The 20777-nt window shown below is 40.5% G+C and overlaps 1 protein-coding gene across 1 annotated transcript; it reads right to left on the bottom strand.

Moving 5' to 3' along the window:
* Nucleotides 1-1487: 1487 nt before the first annotated feature.
* On the bottom strand, nucleotides 1488-16204 carry PHAX (phosphorylated adaptor for RNA export). Its single transcript, XM_029218781.1, has 5 exons — nucleotides 15923-16204; nucleotides 13441-14054; nucleotides 10972-11092; nucleotides 8179-8262; nucleotides 1488-2609 (listed from the first exon to the last, which is right to left on the bottom strand). Exons 1-5 carry the CDS (start codon nucleotides 16016-16018, stop codon nucleotides 2340-2342), a joined length of 1185 nt encoding a protein of 394 aa, XP_029074614.1. The 5' UTR covers nucleotides 16019-16204; the 3' UTR covers nucleotides 1488-2339.
* Nucleotides 16205-20777: the final 4573 nt, after the last annotated feature.

The following is a 20777-nucleotide window of genomic DNA, read 5'->3' as shown; positions in this document are numbered from 1 at the left end:
ATTCTTATCACGAACACTTAAAAAATAAGGATGCTTGCAGATATATTACAAATTTGACAGATACTAGAAAATATATTGGACTAAAGAATTATTATTCACAAATAATCACTTCAAATTAACACTATTTACCCTTAGCTGATTTTCCTCTTTACATACTGCACGTGGTTGATATGTGTCCCATTTGTTTCACCATTACTTAGACACACTTCAAGGTGTAAATCAAACTTGCCTAAACCCAAACCAATCCAACCCATTTTATCTCCTAAGATTTGAGTTATATCGCAGAGTATTTTAGGTAACAAAACTCATTTTAATAAAGAAAGGTTGTGAGTGAGGATGAGCACCTAAATTACTAGGCCAGAGACATGGAGGGTTATTACTGCTAATACTCCTAGCCAGAAGGAGGAAAAATGTTAGGCTGAGCAGGAAGAATGACTGCAATGTACACTGCCTTGGTGAGAGTATTAACTGAATACATATCTGGCAACAGTCTGGAGAGAACTTTCTAGATCTGGATAGTCAGAAAAGTTTAGAGAAGAGTAATGTTAATACACAAAACTTTACAGAACCTTAAAAACTGAAGCACTGGTTTCTATATATAACATTAGGATGTACTACAATCCAGAAATCTGGTTTGCAAATGTTAAGGAAATAACAATGATGAAAACAATCCGGGAAGGGGGGAATGAGGGAGGAGCAATCCACTGAAGATGAAGTAGCCTGAGGCATTAATGTCCCTCAAATACTGTAACTTTCACTAGAAAAATTAGCAGTATTTACATGAGTAAGTGGCATTTAGATTTCTGAATGTTGATTATCTTTCCTGATATACTATACCTTTTTTTTTTTTTTTTTTTTTTTTTGCGGTACGTGGGCCTCTCACTGTTGTGGCCTCTCCTGCTGCGGAGCACAGGCTCTGGACGCGCAGGCTCAGCGGCCATGGTTCACGGGACCAGCTGCTCCGCGGCATGTGGGATCTTCCCGGACCGGGGCACGAACCCACGTCCCCTGAATCGGCAGGCAGACTCCCAACCACTGGGCCATCAGGGAAGCCCTACTATACCTTTAAAATCACCTTACATAAAATAATCTCAGGGACTGTGGTGATCATTTTACAAGGCATAAAAATACTGAATCACTATGTTGTATACCTGAAACTAATGTAATATTGTAAATCAATTATACTTCAATTTAAAAAGAATCTTTAAATAAATAAATAAATGGTTAAAAAATCTCAGGGATAATGTTTAAATACTTACCTATTTAAAATGTTTCTTTCCTAGGTTATAGCAATTTTATGAAAGAACATTTGAGATTAAAAAATAAAATCACTTGAAACTCATTAAGGACTGCCAGAACTCCTTTTATTTTTGCATTCTTTATGAAAAAAACGTAACCAATTACCATTTCCTTTTCTTTCCCTGCTTACTTAGCTCCAACTTCAATGATCATGTATTTCAGAAACTACTGAAAGACTTCAAGTACACTGCTGCAAAGAATAGCTAATAATTGCTCCCTACATATTTTTGCTTAATCTATTTTGTAAACTGTAGTCAACTCCTGGAACATCTTAAGTAAACTACCTTTATTTCCTTAAATAAAAATGAATAATTTTAAACATCATGCAGATGAAACATTTTTAATACCTAACTTCCTTAACATAAGGTAAAACAGTCTTAGGCAGGCTGTCACTGGGAATTTTTTAAATGTCATGGTAATTATGCAGGTATGGATCATATTCAGTATTTAACATATGACCAAGGTAACTAATAAGAGGTCAAAAACAAAGTTAAAGTTAAGCACAGATACTTCTTTGAAAAGCTTCTGATGTTTATTTACTTCTGCACAAACAACTTAAGTGGGAAGAGCCACTAGTATAAACCTATTTTTAGTCTCTATTATTAAAATTGCTTAAGAGTTCTTAGAACACAGAAAAACTAAATTTGAATGCATTTGTAATAGCTTAACAATTTGTCTTAGGATCTTTTAATGGAATGTTTGAAACCAATCATAATTCACTGCAAAGATAAATCAGAAAAAGAAAACAAACTTTTGAATGGCATGTTATAATGACCTGGACAAAACTGATTATCAACTAGTAATGATTAGCACATGCAGTAGACTGAGAAATTAAATCCTCTGCTATATACTTCTGTCAGACATGAGAAAGTTTTAAATGTTCTTATTGCATTCATCTCCCACATATTCAATTTTATTTAAAACAAGACAACAGTTCTCTCCAGATTTTTGGGTTTATCAGTGCAAAGTAAAATAAAGCAATCTCAGTAGAAATGGTTTATTACAATGTTATCTTAGAAAGGCTTATTTCTCAAAATGTCCTAAAAGATGTCCAAGTCATGAGAATGATCAACCTCAATGGCTTCTTCTGCATCCAACTTTGTTTCTCCGTGTCCTTCCTGTGATTCATCAAGAGAGGCCAGGGCCTCATTTGTGTCACTTGCAAAAGTCTCTCGTGATGTATCATCATCTTCTAGAAAATTTAGGCTTTTAATAGCTTGTTTCATCTTTTTTCCCAACACTTGTGTTCTTCTCTTCCTAGCAGCTTTTTTATTTTCATATTCCTTTTGATTTTCAATGTAGAAAATGTCCTACAATAAAGGAACAACTTTAGTAAACAAGAACTACCATTTATTGAAAGCCTGTTATAAGGCAGACTCTTTATATTATCTCCATTTTCCACACACAAAAAATATTAGATTCATAATTGAACACAGAGTCCAAGATATTTAATAAATCCTCATTGCAAGTTGAGAGGATGAAGCTATGATTCAAACCCAGCCTAGTGTTAGGTCTAGGGTCCATGCTTATTATACCATATACATCAATCTATAAAGGTTTTCTAAATAGAAATATACAGTAGAAAAATCATATTGTTTAGGATTTAAATAAAATATATTTTATCACAACAAAACAAAGTCTTTGGTATAATAATTTACTAACTCTGAAATGTCATCATAACCACATGTTATATGCTAAGAAACTGGCCAGGCCCGAACTGTGTGACTAAATATGATCATGTAACCTACACAACGCAAGAAAAATTCCAGCCCTTAAACACTGCTGTAATTAACATGTGAGACTGTAAATCTCTGCCAAAAACTTTTATCACAAGGCATAAAAATGATATAGTCAGCACTTGGATTCCAGGGTGCCAGAAAAAGGATTTTATAGTATGAAAATATGAGAATCTTCTAGTACAGGGTTTTTCAAGTATGGCACTACTAAAACCGCAAACCAAGGAATTCTTTGTGTAGCAGTCTGCTGTGTGCATTGCAGGATGTTCAGCAGCCTACCTGGCCTCTACCCACTAGCACACCCACCCCACCGCCAAACGGTGACAACCAAAAATACCCCTAGACATTGCCAAATATCCTCTGAGAGGCAAAACTGCCAGTGAATGAGAATGGTTCAAGTAGAAAATACATTTCCATTAAAACACTACATGGAAAAACAAAATAACTTCTGGGAACCTTGATACAGATAGATAAATATAATTTTAGAGGGTACAAAAAAAAAAAAGGTCAGGGATCTAAAGAGAAGGCAAAAATGATGATGCTAATACAAAAAAGATTCAAAGATTTAAAAGAGAAGCTAGTAGGACACACTTTTGACATCCTATTATATTCTAGGAAGTGACTCTTAAAAGCTGTAGCCAAGGGCTTCCCTGGTGGCGCAGTGGTTGAGAGTCCGCCTGCCGATGCAGGGGACACGGGTTCGTGCCCTGGTCCGGGAAGATCCCACATGCCGCGGAGCGGCTGGGCCCGTGAGCCATGGCCGCTGAGCCTACGCATCCGGAGCCTGCGCATCCAGAGCCTGTGCTCCGCAACAGAAGAGGCCACAACAGTGAGAGGCCCGCGTACCGTAAAAAAAAGCTGTAGCCAAGTCAGTTCCTATTACATTCTTAAAGTGCATAAAGTGCAAATCCCTTCTTGTTTATAAAAAACAATATGGAGGATGGTGAGATAAAGGGGGCCCTCTGCTTCGCTAAATAGTAAAAGCAGCACACGGAATTAGCAGAGGAAGGAGTAAGGAACCCCGAAATGAATGCAATAAGGGAAAGCTTCAGAATATGAGAGCTTTGATGAAGAGAAGGAATGAAAGTATTTGCTAAAGAAATGAGGATGGGGGTGGAGAAGGAGGGTACATATGTGAGAAAAAAGCACAGGAAGGACAAAAAGGGTGAATTCAGAGGAAAATGAGGCCAGCTACCAATTCCTGAATGAGCACTTTTATGTGCCAGGCATTACGTTGAGAACTTTACACAGGTGTGAACTCTTTTCATTCACACAAGAACCTTATGAGGTGGGGATTATACTTGTTTTCAGATGAGGAAAGTGAGGCTCAAGATTAGAGCCAACAGGTAAAGGTATAAAGTCTAAACTCATAAATGATTTCTTCAAATCCATATTCTTAAACCTTAAACCTTTGCAAGAGTGTGATAATTCACAATTTTTTCAAGAGTCTACTTACCTTCAAGTGGAGCAATAGTAGAAGTATTTTCATTTTATATGGAAGCACATCCAAACATCTTGATAAAAACAATTCTAACTAGTACAATGCTTGGCAACACTAAATAAAACTATGAAGTTCCCCTTTCCCTCCAAATATGGCAATCCTTATTAAAAAGGAATGTTATTCTCATGGGTTACGAATTTAAACAGAACTGGGATGACCCAAAGAAATGTCTTTGTAGCATATTATTAATGTTGTTACAACAAATGCAGACAACAGATAATCTGAGAGCAACTTTTTTCTCCCATCCATCTCTTTGTATAATTAACTCTGCAAGTTAAGAACCTGAAGTGCATACTATTTTCGGAGGGAGTACGTTATAGATGGACTTAACTTTTTTTTTTTTTCTTTTAAACATAGTCAATTTTATTCTCCTTAAACCACAAAATAGAGTCTTTGGTTGTAAAAACACCACTAGCTACAGTCTTGCCAGGAGGTCCTGGCTGGGGAGCGGGCAGTAAGCTGGCAGCCAGAACTCCTGAGGGGGGGACCTCTTTAAAATGCTGACAGCCAGGTGGCGGGGCCCCCACACCAAGTCGGGGGAAGCACCCCGACCCTCTAGGAGGGCACCGGGCCAGGCGCTGGCGCCGCAGCCGCACGGCGCAGCGGCTGCTGCACAGCACCACCTCCTCAGGGTCCGCGGCGCTGGCAGAGGGCCTGCCCAGAAGCACCATGGCCACCTCTCCATCCTCCTCCAGAAGACTGGGGCTCGGGGATGGCTCTGAGGACCTCAGCTCCTCAGCAAAATCTGGGGACAAGCGTCCCGGAGAGGTGCTGGTCTGGGGGCCGAGGTCTTCCCAGGGGGTCGGTGATGGGGTGGGTGTGGGCGAAGGGGCCTTGGCCAGGCACCCCGGGGGTCCCTGCTTCACAAATTAACTTCTAACTATTCTTACTTTTTCTTTCTTCACAAACTTTGTATTGTCTAAAACAAATTATAAGGCCATATACCGAAACAAAATCAAATGAGAAAAAGTTGAAAACAAGCCCACTCAGTTCAGTTTTGGCTTCCAAGTTCTACAGACTGTGATTGTTAGCAATATAGTGACTAAAAGAATAATTATAACACCATTATTTGGATGGCACATGAAATTACCTATAATAAAATTATATCTGCCTTAGGCTTTTCCCTCTAGTAACAAAGATAGTCAATCCACACACATACAGAAAATTTGGTAAAAAAAAAAACCAGAAAAATCTTAAAAGACAAAACATTTAAAATCCCTTACAACAGACCAAATCATTGGTAACATTTTGGTGCTTTAACTGCCAGTCTATTGTCCCATGCCTCTTTTTCCCTACAAATTTGTACTTTGTCGTTTTAAAAAATTCAGTTATTATTGCATTTTCTAATTTTCTTAAAATTGCTTCACAAAAATAGAGGCTACAGGATAGTTGTTTTAAGAATGTCCCTATTAGTCAACATTCCCCTATTATTAGATACTACAAACGTTTCTGTTTATTATAATGCCATGTTTCTGGTTGTTCAAGATAAAAATCTACTAACATTAAATCTCCTTCTCCACAATGAGTTAGAAGAAATGAATTTCAAAGATAGGTGATTCAGGTCTTCCCTGGTGGCGCCGTGGTTGAGGGTCTGCCTGCTGATGCAGGGGACACGGGTTCGTGCCCAGTCCAGGAGGATCCTATGTGCCGCAGAGCGGCTGGGCCCGTGAGCCACGGCCGCTAAGCCTGCGCGTCCGGAGCCTGTGCTCCGCAACGGGAGAGGCCACAGCAGTGAGAGGCCCGCGTACCGCAAAAAAAAAAAAAAAAAAAAAAAGATAGGTGATTCAGTGAAAACAGCATGGGTTTGAAGTCAGAGTCCTTCCTGTGTGATCTCAGACCTATCCTTTTTATTGCTCTGCATTTGCATATCAGGGTAATACCCAATGATAGACAGTGCCAGGCTGATGGTGAATAAATGTTATTTTCTTCTCTCCCGCTTCTGGAAATTGTCCAAGTTTAGTTGACAAACAGCTTTTCTAGACATCATTTTATTTAACTCCTTTATAGCAATATTAAATAGGCAGGGCACATATTAAAGTCCTCACTTTATAGATGAGAAAATCAAGGCTGAGGGAGAGTAAGCAATCTGCTCATAGTCATATAATCACTAAATGGCAAAATTAAGATTAAAACTTAGATTTTGAATCTTAGAGAATTCTTTTCATCACATCATGCAATATCTTTGAAAAGAGTCACACTTTGCTATCTAACAAAGACCCAAGAAGAATGTTCCTTCTAAGGACACACTCTGATCAGGGGTTATATTGGGGGAGGAGGGAGAACATCATTAAGGTATAAGTTCTGTTCTACCACTCAAAAGTTGTGTTCCCAAGGAAATGCACATTGTTATAAATTTATTATCAAAATAATTGTTCCAATGAGGAAAAAAAGTAGTTACAGAGTAGAGATTTCAAACGTGCAACAACAGTAACATTTCCTGTAGGAATTTCAGTAACAGATTTTGAAAAAAATGACTAAAAGTGAATAGCCAGAAAAAAGAAAAAAAACATTGAGCAGATGCAAAATATGCTCACATGTAGCATCAGCTCAAGAGAAGAGGTTTTTATTTCTGCCATCATCAGCATTACATTAGTACGGCCAAAGCACATTCCTATGACCTTTATGACTCACTGTTATAATAAAGAGAATACAAAATTTCTCAAATATTGTAGCTGTGTTGCACATGTGTACCATCTCCTTCCTATGCAAGAAGACAGTTCTCAATTTTGATCGCATGTGCTAAATGCGAGTCATGTTCCTTAATTAATAAATTAAAAGGTAACTGAATTCTGAGGTGTGAAAAACCCACAGTGTATAAGATTTCCCATATGACATTCTGGTAATACAAAAATGATACTAAAATGCCTGGCTTCCAGTTTGTGAGGAATGAACAAAACAAATGTGTGAGCAGACAACAGAATGTGGTATATTCTATAAGAGAGCCATACTGGACTCATCAAAAGGTCTAAATCATGGAGAAAAATGTAGGATTAAACAGATCAAAAGAGATATAACAAATGGGATGTGGAAATCTAGATAGGATCCTGATTTGGGGAGGAAAAAAGCTAGAAAATACATTCTTGGGACAATTCAGGAAATTGGAATAAGGGCTAGATAGATACTGGGATGATGCTATGAAACTGTTCTTATTTTTCTTAGGTGTGGCTGTGTAGGATATTGGGAGATGCTTGTTGAAGTAATTAGGGCTGAATGTCATGATGTTTGCTCCTTATTTCCCAATGGTACAGAAAAAAATTGTATAGGTAAAGTAAGAATGTCAAAATGTTAACCACCCCTGAACCTAGGTGAAAGATATATGGGTATTCATCCTGTTGTTTTTTCATCTATTCCACGTTTGAAATTTTTCATTAATAAAAAGTTGTAGGGGTAGAAAAAAATAATTACATGCTAAGAGACCAGGAAAAATTGCCATAAAAGAAATCTTGACCTTAGCTCTGAAAGGGAAGAAAATGAGGAGGCAGAGCTTTACCAAAGGCACAAGGTTTACTTGAAAAGAGACAATGAAAAATTGGTCAGTACAAGGCAGAGCAGGTAATAGAGATCAGTAGAAAATGAAGCTAGAGGCTGAGTGGGAGTTAAATTATGATGGATCTCAAAAGTCAAGGACATTATTGTTTCTACCTTAATTTGTTCCTCACTGATACTAGGAGTGTTCTTCAGGAGATTCAGGAAAACTCCACCTGGTGTTCTTCTTCGACTACCATTCTACAAAAAGGAACAGAAAAATGATCCTGTGAAGACTCTTCCAGTGAATGGTCAAAGCAATTTTTAGAGACATTCCTAAGGAGATATTAAGGTCTACAGTACCACTCCAGTTTAACTGCAGTGTCCTTCTCTCCTCTCCAGACTTCCATTTACTCTATTTCTTTTCCCATGGCATGTATCACTTCTTGGCATACTTGAAGATACTACATTTATTCTTTACAGACTGTTTCCCTCCCACCCCCTACTACAACATAAGCTTCCTGTGTCTAGAACAGTGCCTGGCACACAGCAATAAAGAACTGTACAAGGAAAGAATGCATGCACCAAAAGAAAGTGAATTTGGACTTGCATCTCCCCAACATTCAGTAGATTTCCATTAGCTCACTGGTTTTATTACTACTGTATTATTACTACAGTGTTAAAATTTTGATATAGGGAATTCCCTGGCAGTCCAGTGGTTAGGACTTGGTGGTTTCACTGCAGGGGGCCTGGATTTGATCCCTGGTTGGCGAACTAGTATTCCACAAGCTGTGTGGCACAGCAAGAAATTAAAAAAAAAATTTTTTTAAAGTAAAATATTGATATAATCTATAACTTCGTGCTCAACTGAATGAAAATCTAGGTACCTTAAACAGTGACACAAACAGGGATGCCAGTACATTCATGATTATTATAATTTGCTTTGTTGTTAACTTCTGGAACCTATGTTCACAGGCTGTTTCCTCACCCAGTGCTATCACTTCTAACGAGTTTCTTTTCTCTCCATTTCCACAGCATAATATTTAGTCTCTTGTGATGTTATTATTCAAATTCATGAGGAACAAATAAGAAGGAAGCCATTCAATCTTCATCCTCACCCTGTGCTGAAAGCTCAATTAAATGAGATCTGCAAAACCATTCATTCTATGGGATAAACTGCTACTGCTTGTGATCTGGCCCCAACCAGAGAAGTGCTCTTTATGCCATTCTGGAGCAACGAAGTATTTTTTAACTGTTTTTTCATTTTTGCTTCCTCAACCCCAGAAGCCCCTTTAGACATTTTGTTTCCTATTCACTCCTACCACCCATGAGATTTTAATACTCACAGATATACTTTATATTTATCTGTGCTTTTTACATAACAAGATTTTTGGGTGTTTTACCCCCAAGAACCAGTTTCCAAGAATGCATGAATTGGGCTTCACTGGTGGCGCAGTGGTTGAGAATCTGCCTGCCAATGCAGGGGACATGGGTTCGAGCCCTGGTCTGGGAAGATCCCCCATGCCGCGGAGCAACTAGGCCCGTGAGCCACAATTACTGAGCCTGCGCGTCTGGAGCCTGTGCTCTGCAACAAGAGAGGCCGCGACAGTGAGAGGCCCCGCGCACTGCAAAGAAGAGTGGCCCCCACTTGCTGCAACTAGAGAAAGCCCTCACACAGAAACGAAGACCCAACACAGCCATAAATTAAAAAAAAAAAAAAAATGCATGATTTAAATGAGCCAAAAGTAACATTTCTTTCTCTCTTTTTTTTTTTTAATGAATTTATTTATTTATTTATGGCTGCATTGGGTCTTCGTTGCTGCGTGCGGGCTTTCTGTAGTTGTGGCGAGCGGGGGCTACTCTTTGTGGTGGTGCACAGGCTTCTCATTGTGGTGGTGCACAGGCTTCTCATTGTGGTGGTGCGCAGGCTTCTCATTGTGGTGGCTTCTCTTGTTGCAGAGCACGGGCTCTAGGGCACGTGGACTTTAGTAGTTGTGGCGCATGGGCTTAGTTGCTCTGCAGCATGTGGGATCTTCCCGGACCAGGGCTCGAACCCGTGTCCCCTGCATTACCAGGCAGATTCTTAACCACTGAGCCACCAGGGAAGCCCCAAAAGTAACATTTCTGCTCACCACCACTAACTAAATTCTGGGCACTGTGGTAAGTACTTTATATGCATTATCTCATTTAATCCTTATAATAGAGGATTAATCCCATTTTATAGCTGAGACTGAGGTCTGAGAAGTATCGATAATTTAGCCAAATGTCACATCTAGTAAGCTGCACACCCAAAATTCAAAACCAGGTACCCCAAATTCCAAAACCCATATTCTCAAAATCTGAGCTTCCAGTTCCCCCCTCCAGACCTTTTTCTTAAAATTTCAGCCTTAATGAATCCTATAAGAGATCTGTTGTTGACTGCACACTAACAGGCTACAATTTAGGTATATTTTTTATAAGTAAAGTATTAATTGCAAAAACTGACCATACTGAATTTTTAAATTTTTTTTTATACATTTGTTTTTTATTTGTTTTTTATTTATTTTTATTTTTGGCTGTGTTGGGTCTTTGCTGCTGTGTGCAGGCTTTCTCTAGTTGCAGCGAGCGGGGGCTACTCTCTGCTGTGGTGCGCAGGCTTCTCATTGTGGTGGCTTCTCTTGCTGCGGAGCACAGGCTCTAGGCACGCGGGCTTCAGTAGTTGTGGCACACAGCCTTAGTTGCTCTGCAGCATGTGAGATCTTCCCCGACCAGGGCTCGAACCCTTGCCCCCTGCATTGGCAGGTGGATTCTTAACCACTGCGCCACCAGGGAAGCCCTGAATTTTTAAATTATTAATGAAGGTTTTTTAAAGTCTGAAACACACTGTAATAATTTATAAATAAGAGAACCAACAATCAGAGACAAGGGCATTTTATTAAAAAATCACATGAAATAATACAAAAGCAGAAAGAATGAAGCAGTTAGTCTTACCATTATAAAAAGGCCACCATTTTGTTCAACTTCAGCAGTTTCCATCAGAAGTTCAATTGCCTTTTTGTTCCCAATTATCCTCACTACTCGGGCTATCAAATCTTTCTTTGGTTCCTGCAACCTGATGAGGAACAAATGAAGTAATATTAAACTTTTTATTTGTTGCAAAAAGTTGAGGAAATCTACCTTAGTCTCCAATTTAGTTCCTAGCTAGAATTAACTTCTTATTCTAATAACATTTGCTTTCCAAAATCCCCAATATTTTTTTTTTTTTTTTTTTTTTTCAAAATCCCCAATATTTAACCTTGGAATCACTGACATGGAAACATTCCTATCTTGGGTCACCCAAGGAGATCATAACCTCCAGGATCCACCTCAAGTCTCATAACTGGCATCTTCACTTTGCCTTATTGGATTATGGCATATTTCAAAAGAAACATGCACACATAGCAAGGGGAATGCAAGCCTAAAAGCAAAAGAAGATACAACCAGTCTACTCTCATCAAAACAAATAGCAAACATATACCATGCTTTCTAAAAGTTAGCTCTCCTAACTCTAGAGATGTCTAAAAGCTTTAAAATGGATTGGATTTTTCCCTCATGGGCTCCCTGCCTCAGAACAAGGAAATAGCTAATATTTACCAAAGGCTTATTATGGGATAAGCACAATCCTAAGAACTATACATGCATTATATCTCAGTTAATTCTCTCAACAACCTTATGAAGCAGATATTATTATTTTCATTTTACCACTGAGAGGTAAAAACACAGGGAGCCTAAGTAGGTAGCACTTCTGACATCAGAGCCCATACTCCATAGAGATGAAGGAGCATTAATATTACAGAAGTCTTACCAGTTCCCTAACCAGCCCTGGCTTCTTGTGTTTCTTCTCTGTTGTGGAAAGAGCAGTAGACTAGGAACAAAGGGGTTAGACTTTAGTTCCAGGTCTGACACTTATTAAATTTGTGACTTTGAGCAAGCCACACAACTACTGGGCCTCAGTTTCCTATTTGTAAAGTAAAGGCTTTGGTTTACAAAATCTCTAAGTTCCTTTCCAGAACTCAAATTCCAAACTCCCTCAGTATTTAAAAAAAATCCAGTATGAGTATTGACAGGCTTGCCTGGAAAGTAAACACTTGTTTTCCTACTAGCTATATTACTCTTGAACCTTACCTGTTTTCAGATTTGTGACACTGTTCACTAGTGATTTAGAGCTAATAAAAAAGTAAACAAAATTTCAACTTTTTATTTATTTATTGACCTCCCTGGGCGGCTTGCAGGATCTTAGTTCGCCGACCAGGGATCAAACCCGGGCCTATGGCAATGAAAGTGCCAAGTCCTAACCACTGTACTGCCAGGGAATTCCCAAAATTTTAACTTTTAGTATTTCTTGTTAAAAATACATGAAATGGGCTTCCCTGGTGGCGCAGTGGTTGAGAGTCCGTCTACCGATGCAGGGGACACGGGTTTGTGCCCCGGTCCAGGAAAATCCCACGTGCCACGGAGCAGCTGGGCCCGTGAGCCATGGCCGCTGAGCCTGCGCGTCCGGAGCCTGTGCTCTGCAGCGGGAGAGGCCACAGCAGTGAGAGGCCCGTGTACCGCCAAAAATAAATAAATAAATAAAAAATACATGAAATGTAAATTTACCGTACATCAAGCAACTCTACTCCTATTTATTCAAAAGAAATGAAAATCTGTGTCCAAAGATGTGTACGTGAAAGTTCATAACAGCATTATTCATAATTTCCCAAAAGGGTAACAGCCGATATGGATGTGTGCGTGCATATGCGTGTGCGTGTAAATAAACAAACTGTTGATTCCTGCTACAACATGGACGAATCTGAAAAACACTGCAGTAAGTGAAAATAGCCAGGCACAAGAGACCCCATACTGTGATTCCATTAACATGAAATTTCCAAAAATGCAAATTGATAGCAACAGAAAGTAGATTAGCAGTTACGTGGGAATAGGAACAGGAACTAACTTTAAATGGGCACATGGTATGAGGGATCTTATAGGGTGATGGCAATGTTTTAAAAGTGCTTTATGGTAATCGTTGTACAACTGATAAACTTACTAAAAAAATCAACACTTGAAATGGATGAATTTTACCACATGTATACCATGCCTCAATAAAATTGTAAAAAAAAAAAAATCATGAATGCTTGAAAGCACTCCAAAAAACCTACATGATTTAAAAGGATATGTTTTTACCTAAAGAGTTCTATAGCACTAAATGGAAAGAGTTGCTCAAAAGTTCACAAAAATCTGCAAAATTATTCTATCAGGTCTGCCCAAATTTAAGAACACCCAGCTATATTCATATAACCACATAAGCCTAGAGTTCATGCCTTGAATTTAAAAATTTCAAAAAGGAACACCATTGTCAGTGTATTTGGAATCTGTTATTTCTCATAAATGGAAGACAATTGGTCAAGTGCTCACTTGTAGACAAATTTAAATACTCACCTAAAAGAAATTTCATCAGCCACTTTCTCTTGAGAATCGTCCTCTGTGATCTCGTATCGGCCTTTATAGTTCATTTCTAGTCTGTCTCCTAGTCTGTCTTTGACAGGTCGTTTCCTTTTGAGATGGCCTTGCCCATTTTCCTCCTCCTTTGATCCCGTTTTTTTGCCACCATGCATATATTCTTCTAGCTCTTTGTCTAATTCTTTTGTATGCTCTTGGGATTCCCTCTTAAGTTTCTTAGCAAGCAAATAATTGTACGTCTCGGATTCTCTGCTTCTGTCAATAGTGCCCTCCATTCCCAAGATACCAAGTTCAGTGGCCACTGCATCTTGATTCTGTTCCTGCAGCACAGCACCCCATATGTTGTTAACCTTCTTCCCTCCAGCAATAGGCGGTTTCTGGCTGCTCTGGCCAAACTGCAAAGGCTCTGGTTTGGGAGGAGTGTTAAAACATTTTTGTCGTTTGCGCTTCCAGAGAGAGCTATCATCATCTGAATCCGAAAAACTCTCCTCACTTGAATCCACACTTTTAACAGTCCGATAATGTGATACTGGACCACACACTGTTGCAGTACTCTGGAAGGGCCTCACTGCACAGTCCCCACCTAGTGCTTTCTGCAAGTGAAAGAAAATACAATCAATTCCATAAAACACATTAACTCCACACATCATGTGCTTTTTTTTTTGCTGTACGCGGGCCTCTCACTGTTGTGGCCTCTCTCGTTGCGGAGCACAGGCTCCGGACGCGCAAGCTCAGCAGCCATGGCTGACGGGGGCCTAGCCGCTCCGCGGCACGTGGGATCTTCCCAAACCGGGGCACGAACCCGTGTCCCCTGCATCGACAGGCGGACTCTCAACCACTGCGCCACCAGGGAAGCCCCACCATGTGCTTTTTAAAAAATTATTTAGGGATTCAGCTGGACCATTTTGAAGGAGAAATGATCTTCAAAGATCTCTGAAACCAACTGAGGCCCTGCATTTCTAAAGGTCTACATGGAATTTCCTTTTTTTTTCCTTTTTTTTTGCCTGCGCCGTGCGTCTTACAGGATCCCTGTTCCCTGACCAGGGATCAAACCCGGGCGGGCAGTGAAAGCGCCAAATTCTAACCACTAGACCACCAGGGAACTCCCTGGAATTTCCATTTTAAAAGCCACAAATTCATATTTCTATATAGCTAATACAGCACTTAGTTCTAAGACCCCTTTTAAAAAATTTCCAAAGCTTTTAATTCTCACCTTTAGAAGATTTTCAATCTTTTAAGTTATTGTCAGAATGTTTGAAAATGACATACACGATGTTACTAGCAGTTAAAACAGAACTTGTCTTCTTCCTTTCCAAAGATGCCTGCCATGCATTTGATTACATCAACTGCCTTTATATGGTTTTGTGACTATGTTCCTTTTAGACTAGACAGTAAACTCCTATGTGTAAGAATCTCCGACAAATTACTTTTAAAACTGCAGAGTCCATGGCATTAAGTTTACCAAGTCATGGGTCAATCTATGTAAAACAAACTGAAAGAGACTGAAAAACAAAATATTTTGGTACCGATTTCCTAAGAAATTTCTATGCAAAAGGAATCACCTTTGCTTTTTCAACTAAACATTAAACAAAGTATTTGTTAAGTTCCTAATATGTGCTAGAAATGGGGGTGGGGTATTTTAAGTCTAGAAGGTAAGTCTTCCTATTCTGAAATAATAATGGCACTAACACTTGTCAGCCATTACTCAGGCTCCACTGAATCCTGACAGTCACCCTATTACTGTCGTACTATTATCATTCCTATTCTAAGATGGGGACACCAGGCTAAATGACCTGTCAGAGGTCACACAGTGGCGGCGCCAGGATTCGAACGCGGGTAGACTGGCACTAAAGCCTTCTCAAAAGAGCTTGCTACTCAGTAGGGCGGCCAAGACAAACGCCTACTTAGAAACCTGGGAAGCTAACACAAAACCCAGTGCCACATTATGGCATGACGAAGCTAGGTTCCAGGGGAATATGGAAGACGAGGCCTCTGAACAAGTGATGAACTTCATCCCTGGTCCTCACTCCCTTTCTGCTCAGCGTGCACATGAGCGCCACAGGCTGTTTGCGGGCAGAGGTCCCCAGGTTCTACATTTTCGGCAAAAAAATGCCCTTCCGAGACAACCTAGCGGCGCCGAAGTGGGGAAGCCCGTAGGTTTAGAAAACGAGGAGCGGGGCACTGGAGGCGGGAAAGAGGCAGCCGCAAGCCCGACTCCGGGAGACAGCCCGCCTCGCGGAATCCGCTTCGCAGCGAGACGCCGGGCTAGGTTCGTACGGCCTCCTATCCCCGCAACCTCCCTCGCTCCGCGCGCCGGGCCGCGGGACGCCCGCCCGCCCCTCACCCTCCCCGCCGCACCGGCTCGCGCGCCGGGCCCGGGGACGACCACCCCTCATCGCAGCCCGGGCTCCGCGCTCCGCGCTCCCGGCCCAGAGTCACCCGCCCCCCTCTCCGCACTCACCGGCACCTGCAGCGGCCTGTCGCTGGGTGCCACCGTCATGTCGGAATCCGAGTCAGAAAGCTGCCCATCTTCCATGTCGCCTGCCTCCTGCGCCATCTTCCCGCGGCGCGGTGCAGCGGGCCGAGAGGGCACTTCCGGCGGGGCGGCGGGCTGGTCCGGCTGGCTCTGACTGGTCGGGCGCCCCCGCGAGGGGGCTGCTCCCGCCCCGGCGGCCGGTGGACCCAGACGACTGGGTCGAGGCTCGCAGATGTTGCGTCACCATTGCAACCCGCTCGCTTAACGCTATTCTGGGAGAGTGAGTCCTCTGCTCCTGCAGCAATCTGGCGCGTTCCCTACCGACCTGTTTCCGGCAAACCTAAAGATGCGCATGGATGGCAGCCATGAGGGATTTCTCCCTCGGCCTCACAACCCTCGCCTGGATGCTCTGGGCAGGCCTTCGTGCTTCCATTCTTGCTCCTCTGCGATCCACCGTGCATGTAGCTTCCCGGGGAACCTTCCAGACGGGACGTGAGGTCACCGCCTTGCTCAGACTTTCCAGGGCTTTCCTCCGCACGATAAGGCTTGAGTTCTCAGCACTGCCAGCAGGGCTGCGGGTGTGTGCCTGTCTGGTGTCCCCCTCCGGCTCTCCAGCCACGCTGGCGCTGCTCACGTTGTTCCTCTGGCACCCTTTGTCCTTTCCCGGCCCAAGGGCTTTGCAGTTGCTGTTCCCTCTGCCTGGCTGACTCTCCAACACCCGACACCCCGTTGTTGCACAGGTTATGCTGTCTCATGATTCAGGATTCTGATTAAATGCCACCTTCTCAGAGAGGTCTTCTTCAACCACCCTCACTAAAACAGGGTCTCTCCTGTCACTCTCAAACCCTTTTTTTTCCCTCATGGCATCAATAGTCATATGTGTATTTTAAAAATTTTTTGTCTGAGCTCCCCACTAAAATGTCAGTTTTATTCGCTGTTGTTTCTACCTGCGAACATACATGACTTCTTGTATGTAAAAATGGTCAAGAAATATTTGATTTTTTTTTTTTTTTTTTTTTTTTTGCGTAAAGGGGATCTTGTTATTTGTACCTTTTCCTATTCCGCTATCAACTTTAAAAAAGAAAAAATATTGGGGTCCAGAGGCTGGGACTCTTTGCTTCCACTGCTGGAGGCTGGGTTCGATCCGTGGTCTGGAGATAAAAACCTGCAAGTCGCGAGGCGCGGCCAAAAAAAACAGTATAGAAGTTTATCTGGACACCTTTCTATACCAGAATATAAAGATCTAGCTCCTTCTTTTTAATGACTCCCTAGTTTTCCATTGCATGAAGGTAGCCTCATTTTTTAGTCTCTGATGGTGTGTTTTGCAATGAACGTGTCTTTTTACAAACTTGTTTTATTATTTCCTTAGGATATGTCTCTAGGCTGTATGGAAAAAAATGAATTTAGATTTTTGAAATGTGAATTTAATACCTATAAAGGAATTTAGAAGTCACCTGGTCCAATTTATTTTGACAACTGAACAGAGTTTACACAGCTAAGCTACTGAAGACCTGCGTCTTGATTCCAGGTCTCCTAATTCTTAGACAACTTTATTATTTTACCTTTTCTGCATAGAATTACAATCCCCCTACAACTGATTTTTGTGCGTGGTGTGAGGTAGGAGTACATTTTCATGTTACTATTAACATTTTACTATGTGGTATGGGAGGCAGCTAAATACCGTAGAATGCATACAATAGCCAGCCCCTCACACTAGAGACTTTCTCCAGTGTTTTCCACCAGAAGAGTTTTAGTTCTTACCTTTAGGCCTATGGTCCATTTTGACTTAATTCTTATTATCTAGCGGGAAGTAAAAGTCAAGGTTCCTTTTTTTGTGTGTGTGCCTGAATATCCAAATAATATAGCACTATTTGTTGAAAAGACTATTCTTTCTCCCTTGAATTTCTTTGACACCTTCATTGAAAATCGACTATATATATGAAGGTTTATTTTTGAGTACCCTATTCTGTTCCACTGATCTTTATGTCTATCTTTACACCAATGTGACACTTTCTTGATTACTGTAGCTTTATAACAATTGTAAAATTGTTATAATAATTGTTAAAATTAGGTAATGTAAATTTGTTCTTTTTTTCCCCAGAACTGTTTTGGCTATTCTAGATCCTTTGCCCTTCCATTTAAACTTTAGACTCTGCTTGCCAATTCTGGTATCTTGGTTGGGATTGCATTGAATCTACAGTTTAATTTGGACATTGGGGAGACTATCTTAGCCTGATGCCATTGAATGCAGGAATATACTGCTATTCAATAACTCTTCTTCTTCTAAATTCTGGGCTCCTAAACCACTAGATAGGTAGTATATACCCTGGGTGAGAATGCAGTGATTAGAGGATGTGAATGGTTGGTCCTTTCTGAGAATAATTTTCCCCATCAAGTAATAAGCCAGCATTTTAGTTGCAACATCATTTTTTGGTTAGCTTGATTAATATGAGCCTGCCCAGAGCAATAGTTAGTGTCATTCACTCATGCTCTGTTAAATCAGATTCTGAGTTTACAATAATGAAATTTTATGTGATTTCTCCACTTTACTGCTGCCTTGGGGCAAGCATGCATTATCAGATCAAATCCCTCCGCCTTCTGGCCAGCTATTGTTGAAGAACAAAGACAGCTAGTATTCATGAAGACTTCCCAAGCACAGGTCATTTGTACTTATGCTGTGACTCCAAAGTCTTTGTCATAACCACCCTATGATGCCTTTGATAAGTCATTTGAAAAGCAGAATTGGCCATTTGCTAACTTCTCCACTTTTCATAGAGAATTGGATCAAGGTGTCCTGAGTTTAGTCAGTACATTTAAATTTCTATAGGGCTTTGCAGTTTTTACATATACTTTCATGTACGATCCATTTAATTCTTTTTCAAGTGGGAAATATGCTTTCATATGATTCATTTAATTCTATCTCTTCGTGCTTTGCCCCATCAAAATTCATCGTTGGTGATTTTTCCTGACCTCTTATTGGCAGGCTAAGTGAGTTTTGAAAAAAGAAGGTAGAAGAGAGATGCAATCCCTATTTTCCATATAGGCAGTTGCTGGTGTCTATCATCCCAGAACTGGTTTAGAGAGACAGCCATGAACCTCTCTTCTTAGTGAAGAGAAGGAAGTTAACATTCCTTGAGAGCATTATGTGTTGCTTCTAAAATTTAGTGCATCTGTAAATGCCTTTTCATTTTTTGAATCAAATGGAGGGGAAGAGAATGGAAGGATGTGGTGTTAGGATACGTGTACAAAGAATCTTACTGGCAGCCCAGAAAGTGAGGAAAATTAAATTCTCCATTAAAATGTTTGGGAATTAAAATGAAGGAAATTAGCTCTTCAGTCCTAGGGGTGGATGGAAAACAGTAGCTGGGTTGTTGATAGAGGTTACCAATGCTGGACAGGGTATCCTTGCTTTCTACCGCAGAGGTGTGTTTATAGTTTCATTTTTTCGTTGATGTAAATGTATGTGAGCCTGGTAGGATGCTGGGAATTGGGGAGCCATGCAAGGATGAGTCAGAGATGGTCCTTGCCTTAATGGGGAAAAATATAACATTTTCAAGTGGAAGCATCATTCAGGTATCTCCAGCACTTAACTACAGTTTCTGATAGGTGCTTGATACATGCCGATTTCAACATGGTTTGTTGAAATCATTTGTGTCATAAGGATGGAACAGATAAAGCTCAAGCATGAATGCAGAGATGGAAGGAAAGGTTTTACAGGTAGAGAACAGCAAGGGCGAAGACACTGAGAGGAAAACACAAGCTTTGTATAGAAACATACAATGACTGTCTGGTTGCAGTGTGGAAGGCCACAAGGCAAGTCCACTTGGAATCACTGAGACACCTTATTAATTCAATTGATTTGAGAGTGTGTGTATATTTTTAACTCATGCCTAAATCATGCTGACTGAGATGGTGCTATTTCCCTTATATAGAGTAAGCCCAGTTATTGTGGAATTAGATGGAAGATGGGATGGTGGAGGGGTGGGGTTGGGGTGGAAAGAATATTGCAGGAAGAGGTGGGATGAATTGGGAGATTGGGATTGACATATATACACTAATATGTATAAAATGGATAGCTAATAAGAACCTGCTGTTAAAAAAAAAAAAGTAACCCCCCCCAAAAAAAAATTGCAGGAAGATAGAAGAAATGGAGAATAAAGGAAATTGATCAAAACTGTCTTTGTTCTTCAAAAGCAAGAATATGCCCAGGCAGGATATTTAAAGGGAAATGCCACAATTTAATATTTTTCATTCTTTAGAAAACTCTAATTTATAATTTAACAAAGTGGCGAAAACAAAAAATCCTCTTTCCTCCACCAAAAACCCTCCTCCTTTGGCTACTCCAGGAAACAGCAGTCACCATCACTTTGGGAACTGGTTAGAAATACTGACTCTCAACTTACCTCAACATAATAAAGGCCATATATGACAAACCCACAGCCAACATCGTTCTCAATGGTGAAAAACTGAAACCATTTCCACTAAGATCAGGAACAAGAAAAAGTTGCCCACTCTCACCACTATTATTCAACATACTTCTGGAAGTTTTAGCCACAGCAATCAGAGAAGAAAAAGAAATGAATCCAAATCAGAAGAGAAGAAGTAAAGCTGTCACTGTTTGCAGATGACATGATACTATACATAGAGAATCCTAAAGATGCTACCAGAAAACTACTAGAGCTAATCAATGAATTTGGTAAAGTAGCAGGATACAAAATTAATGCACAGAAACCTCTTGCATTCCTATACACTAATGATGAAAAATCTGAAAGAGAAATTAAGGAAACTCTCCCATTTACCATTGCAACAAAAAGAATAAAATACCTGGGAATAAACCTAC

This window comes from Monodon monoceros, unplaced genomic scaffold (assembly GCF_005190385.1).
Source record: "Monodon monoceros isolate NGI ecotype Baffin Bay Population unplaced genomic scaffold, NGI_Narwhal_1 Super_Scaffold_12, whole genome shotgun sequence".
In the NCBI taxonomy this organism is placed as follows: Eukaryota; Metazoa; Chordata; class Mammalia; order Artiodactyla; family Monodontidae; genus Monodon; species Monodon monoceros.
This window is presented reverse-complemented; position numbering and strand designations above follow the sequence as displayed.

Excerpts from the sequence above, each read along its gene's own strand:
- PHAX (XM_029218781.1), bottom strand. The coding sequence starts at position 16,018 with ATGGCGCAGGAGGCAGGCGACATGGAAGATGGGCAGCTTTCTGACTCG. Across the intron at positions 14,055-15,922 it reads ACAGGCCGCTGCAGGTGCCG|AAAGCACTAGGTGGGGACTG; the intron begins GTGAGTGCGGAG and ends TTTCACTTGCAG. Across the intron at positions 2,610-8,178 it reads TCAGTGAGGAACAAATTAAG|GACATTTTCTACATTGAAAA; the intron begins GTAGAAACAATA and ends CCTTTATTGTAG.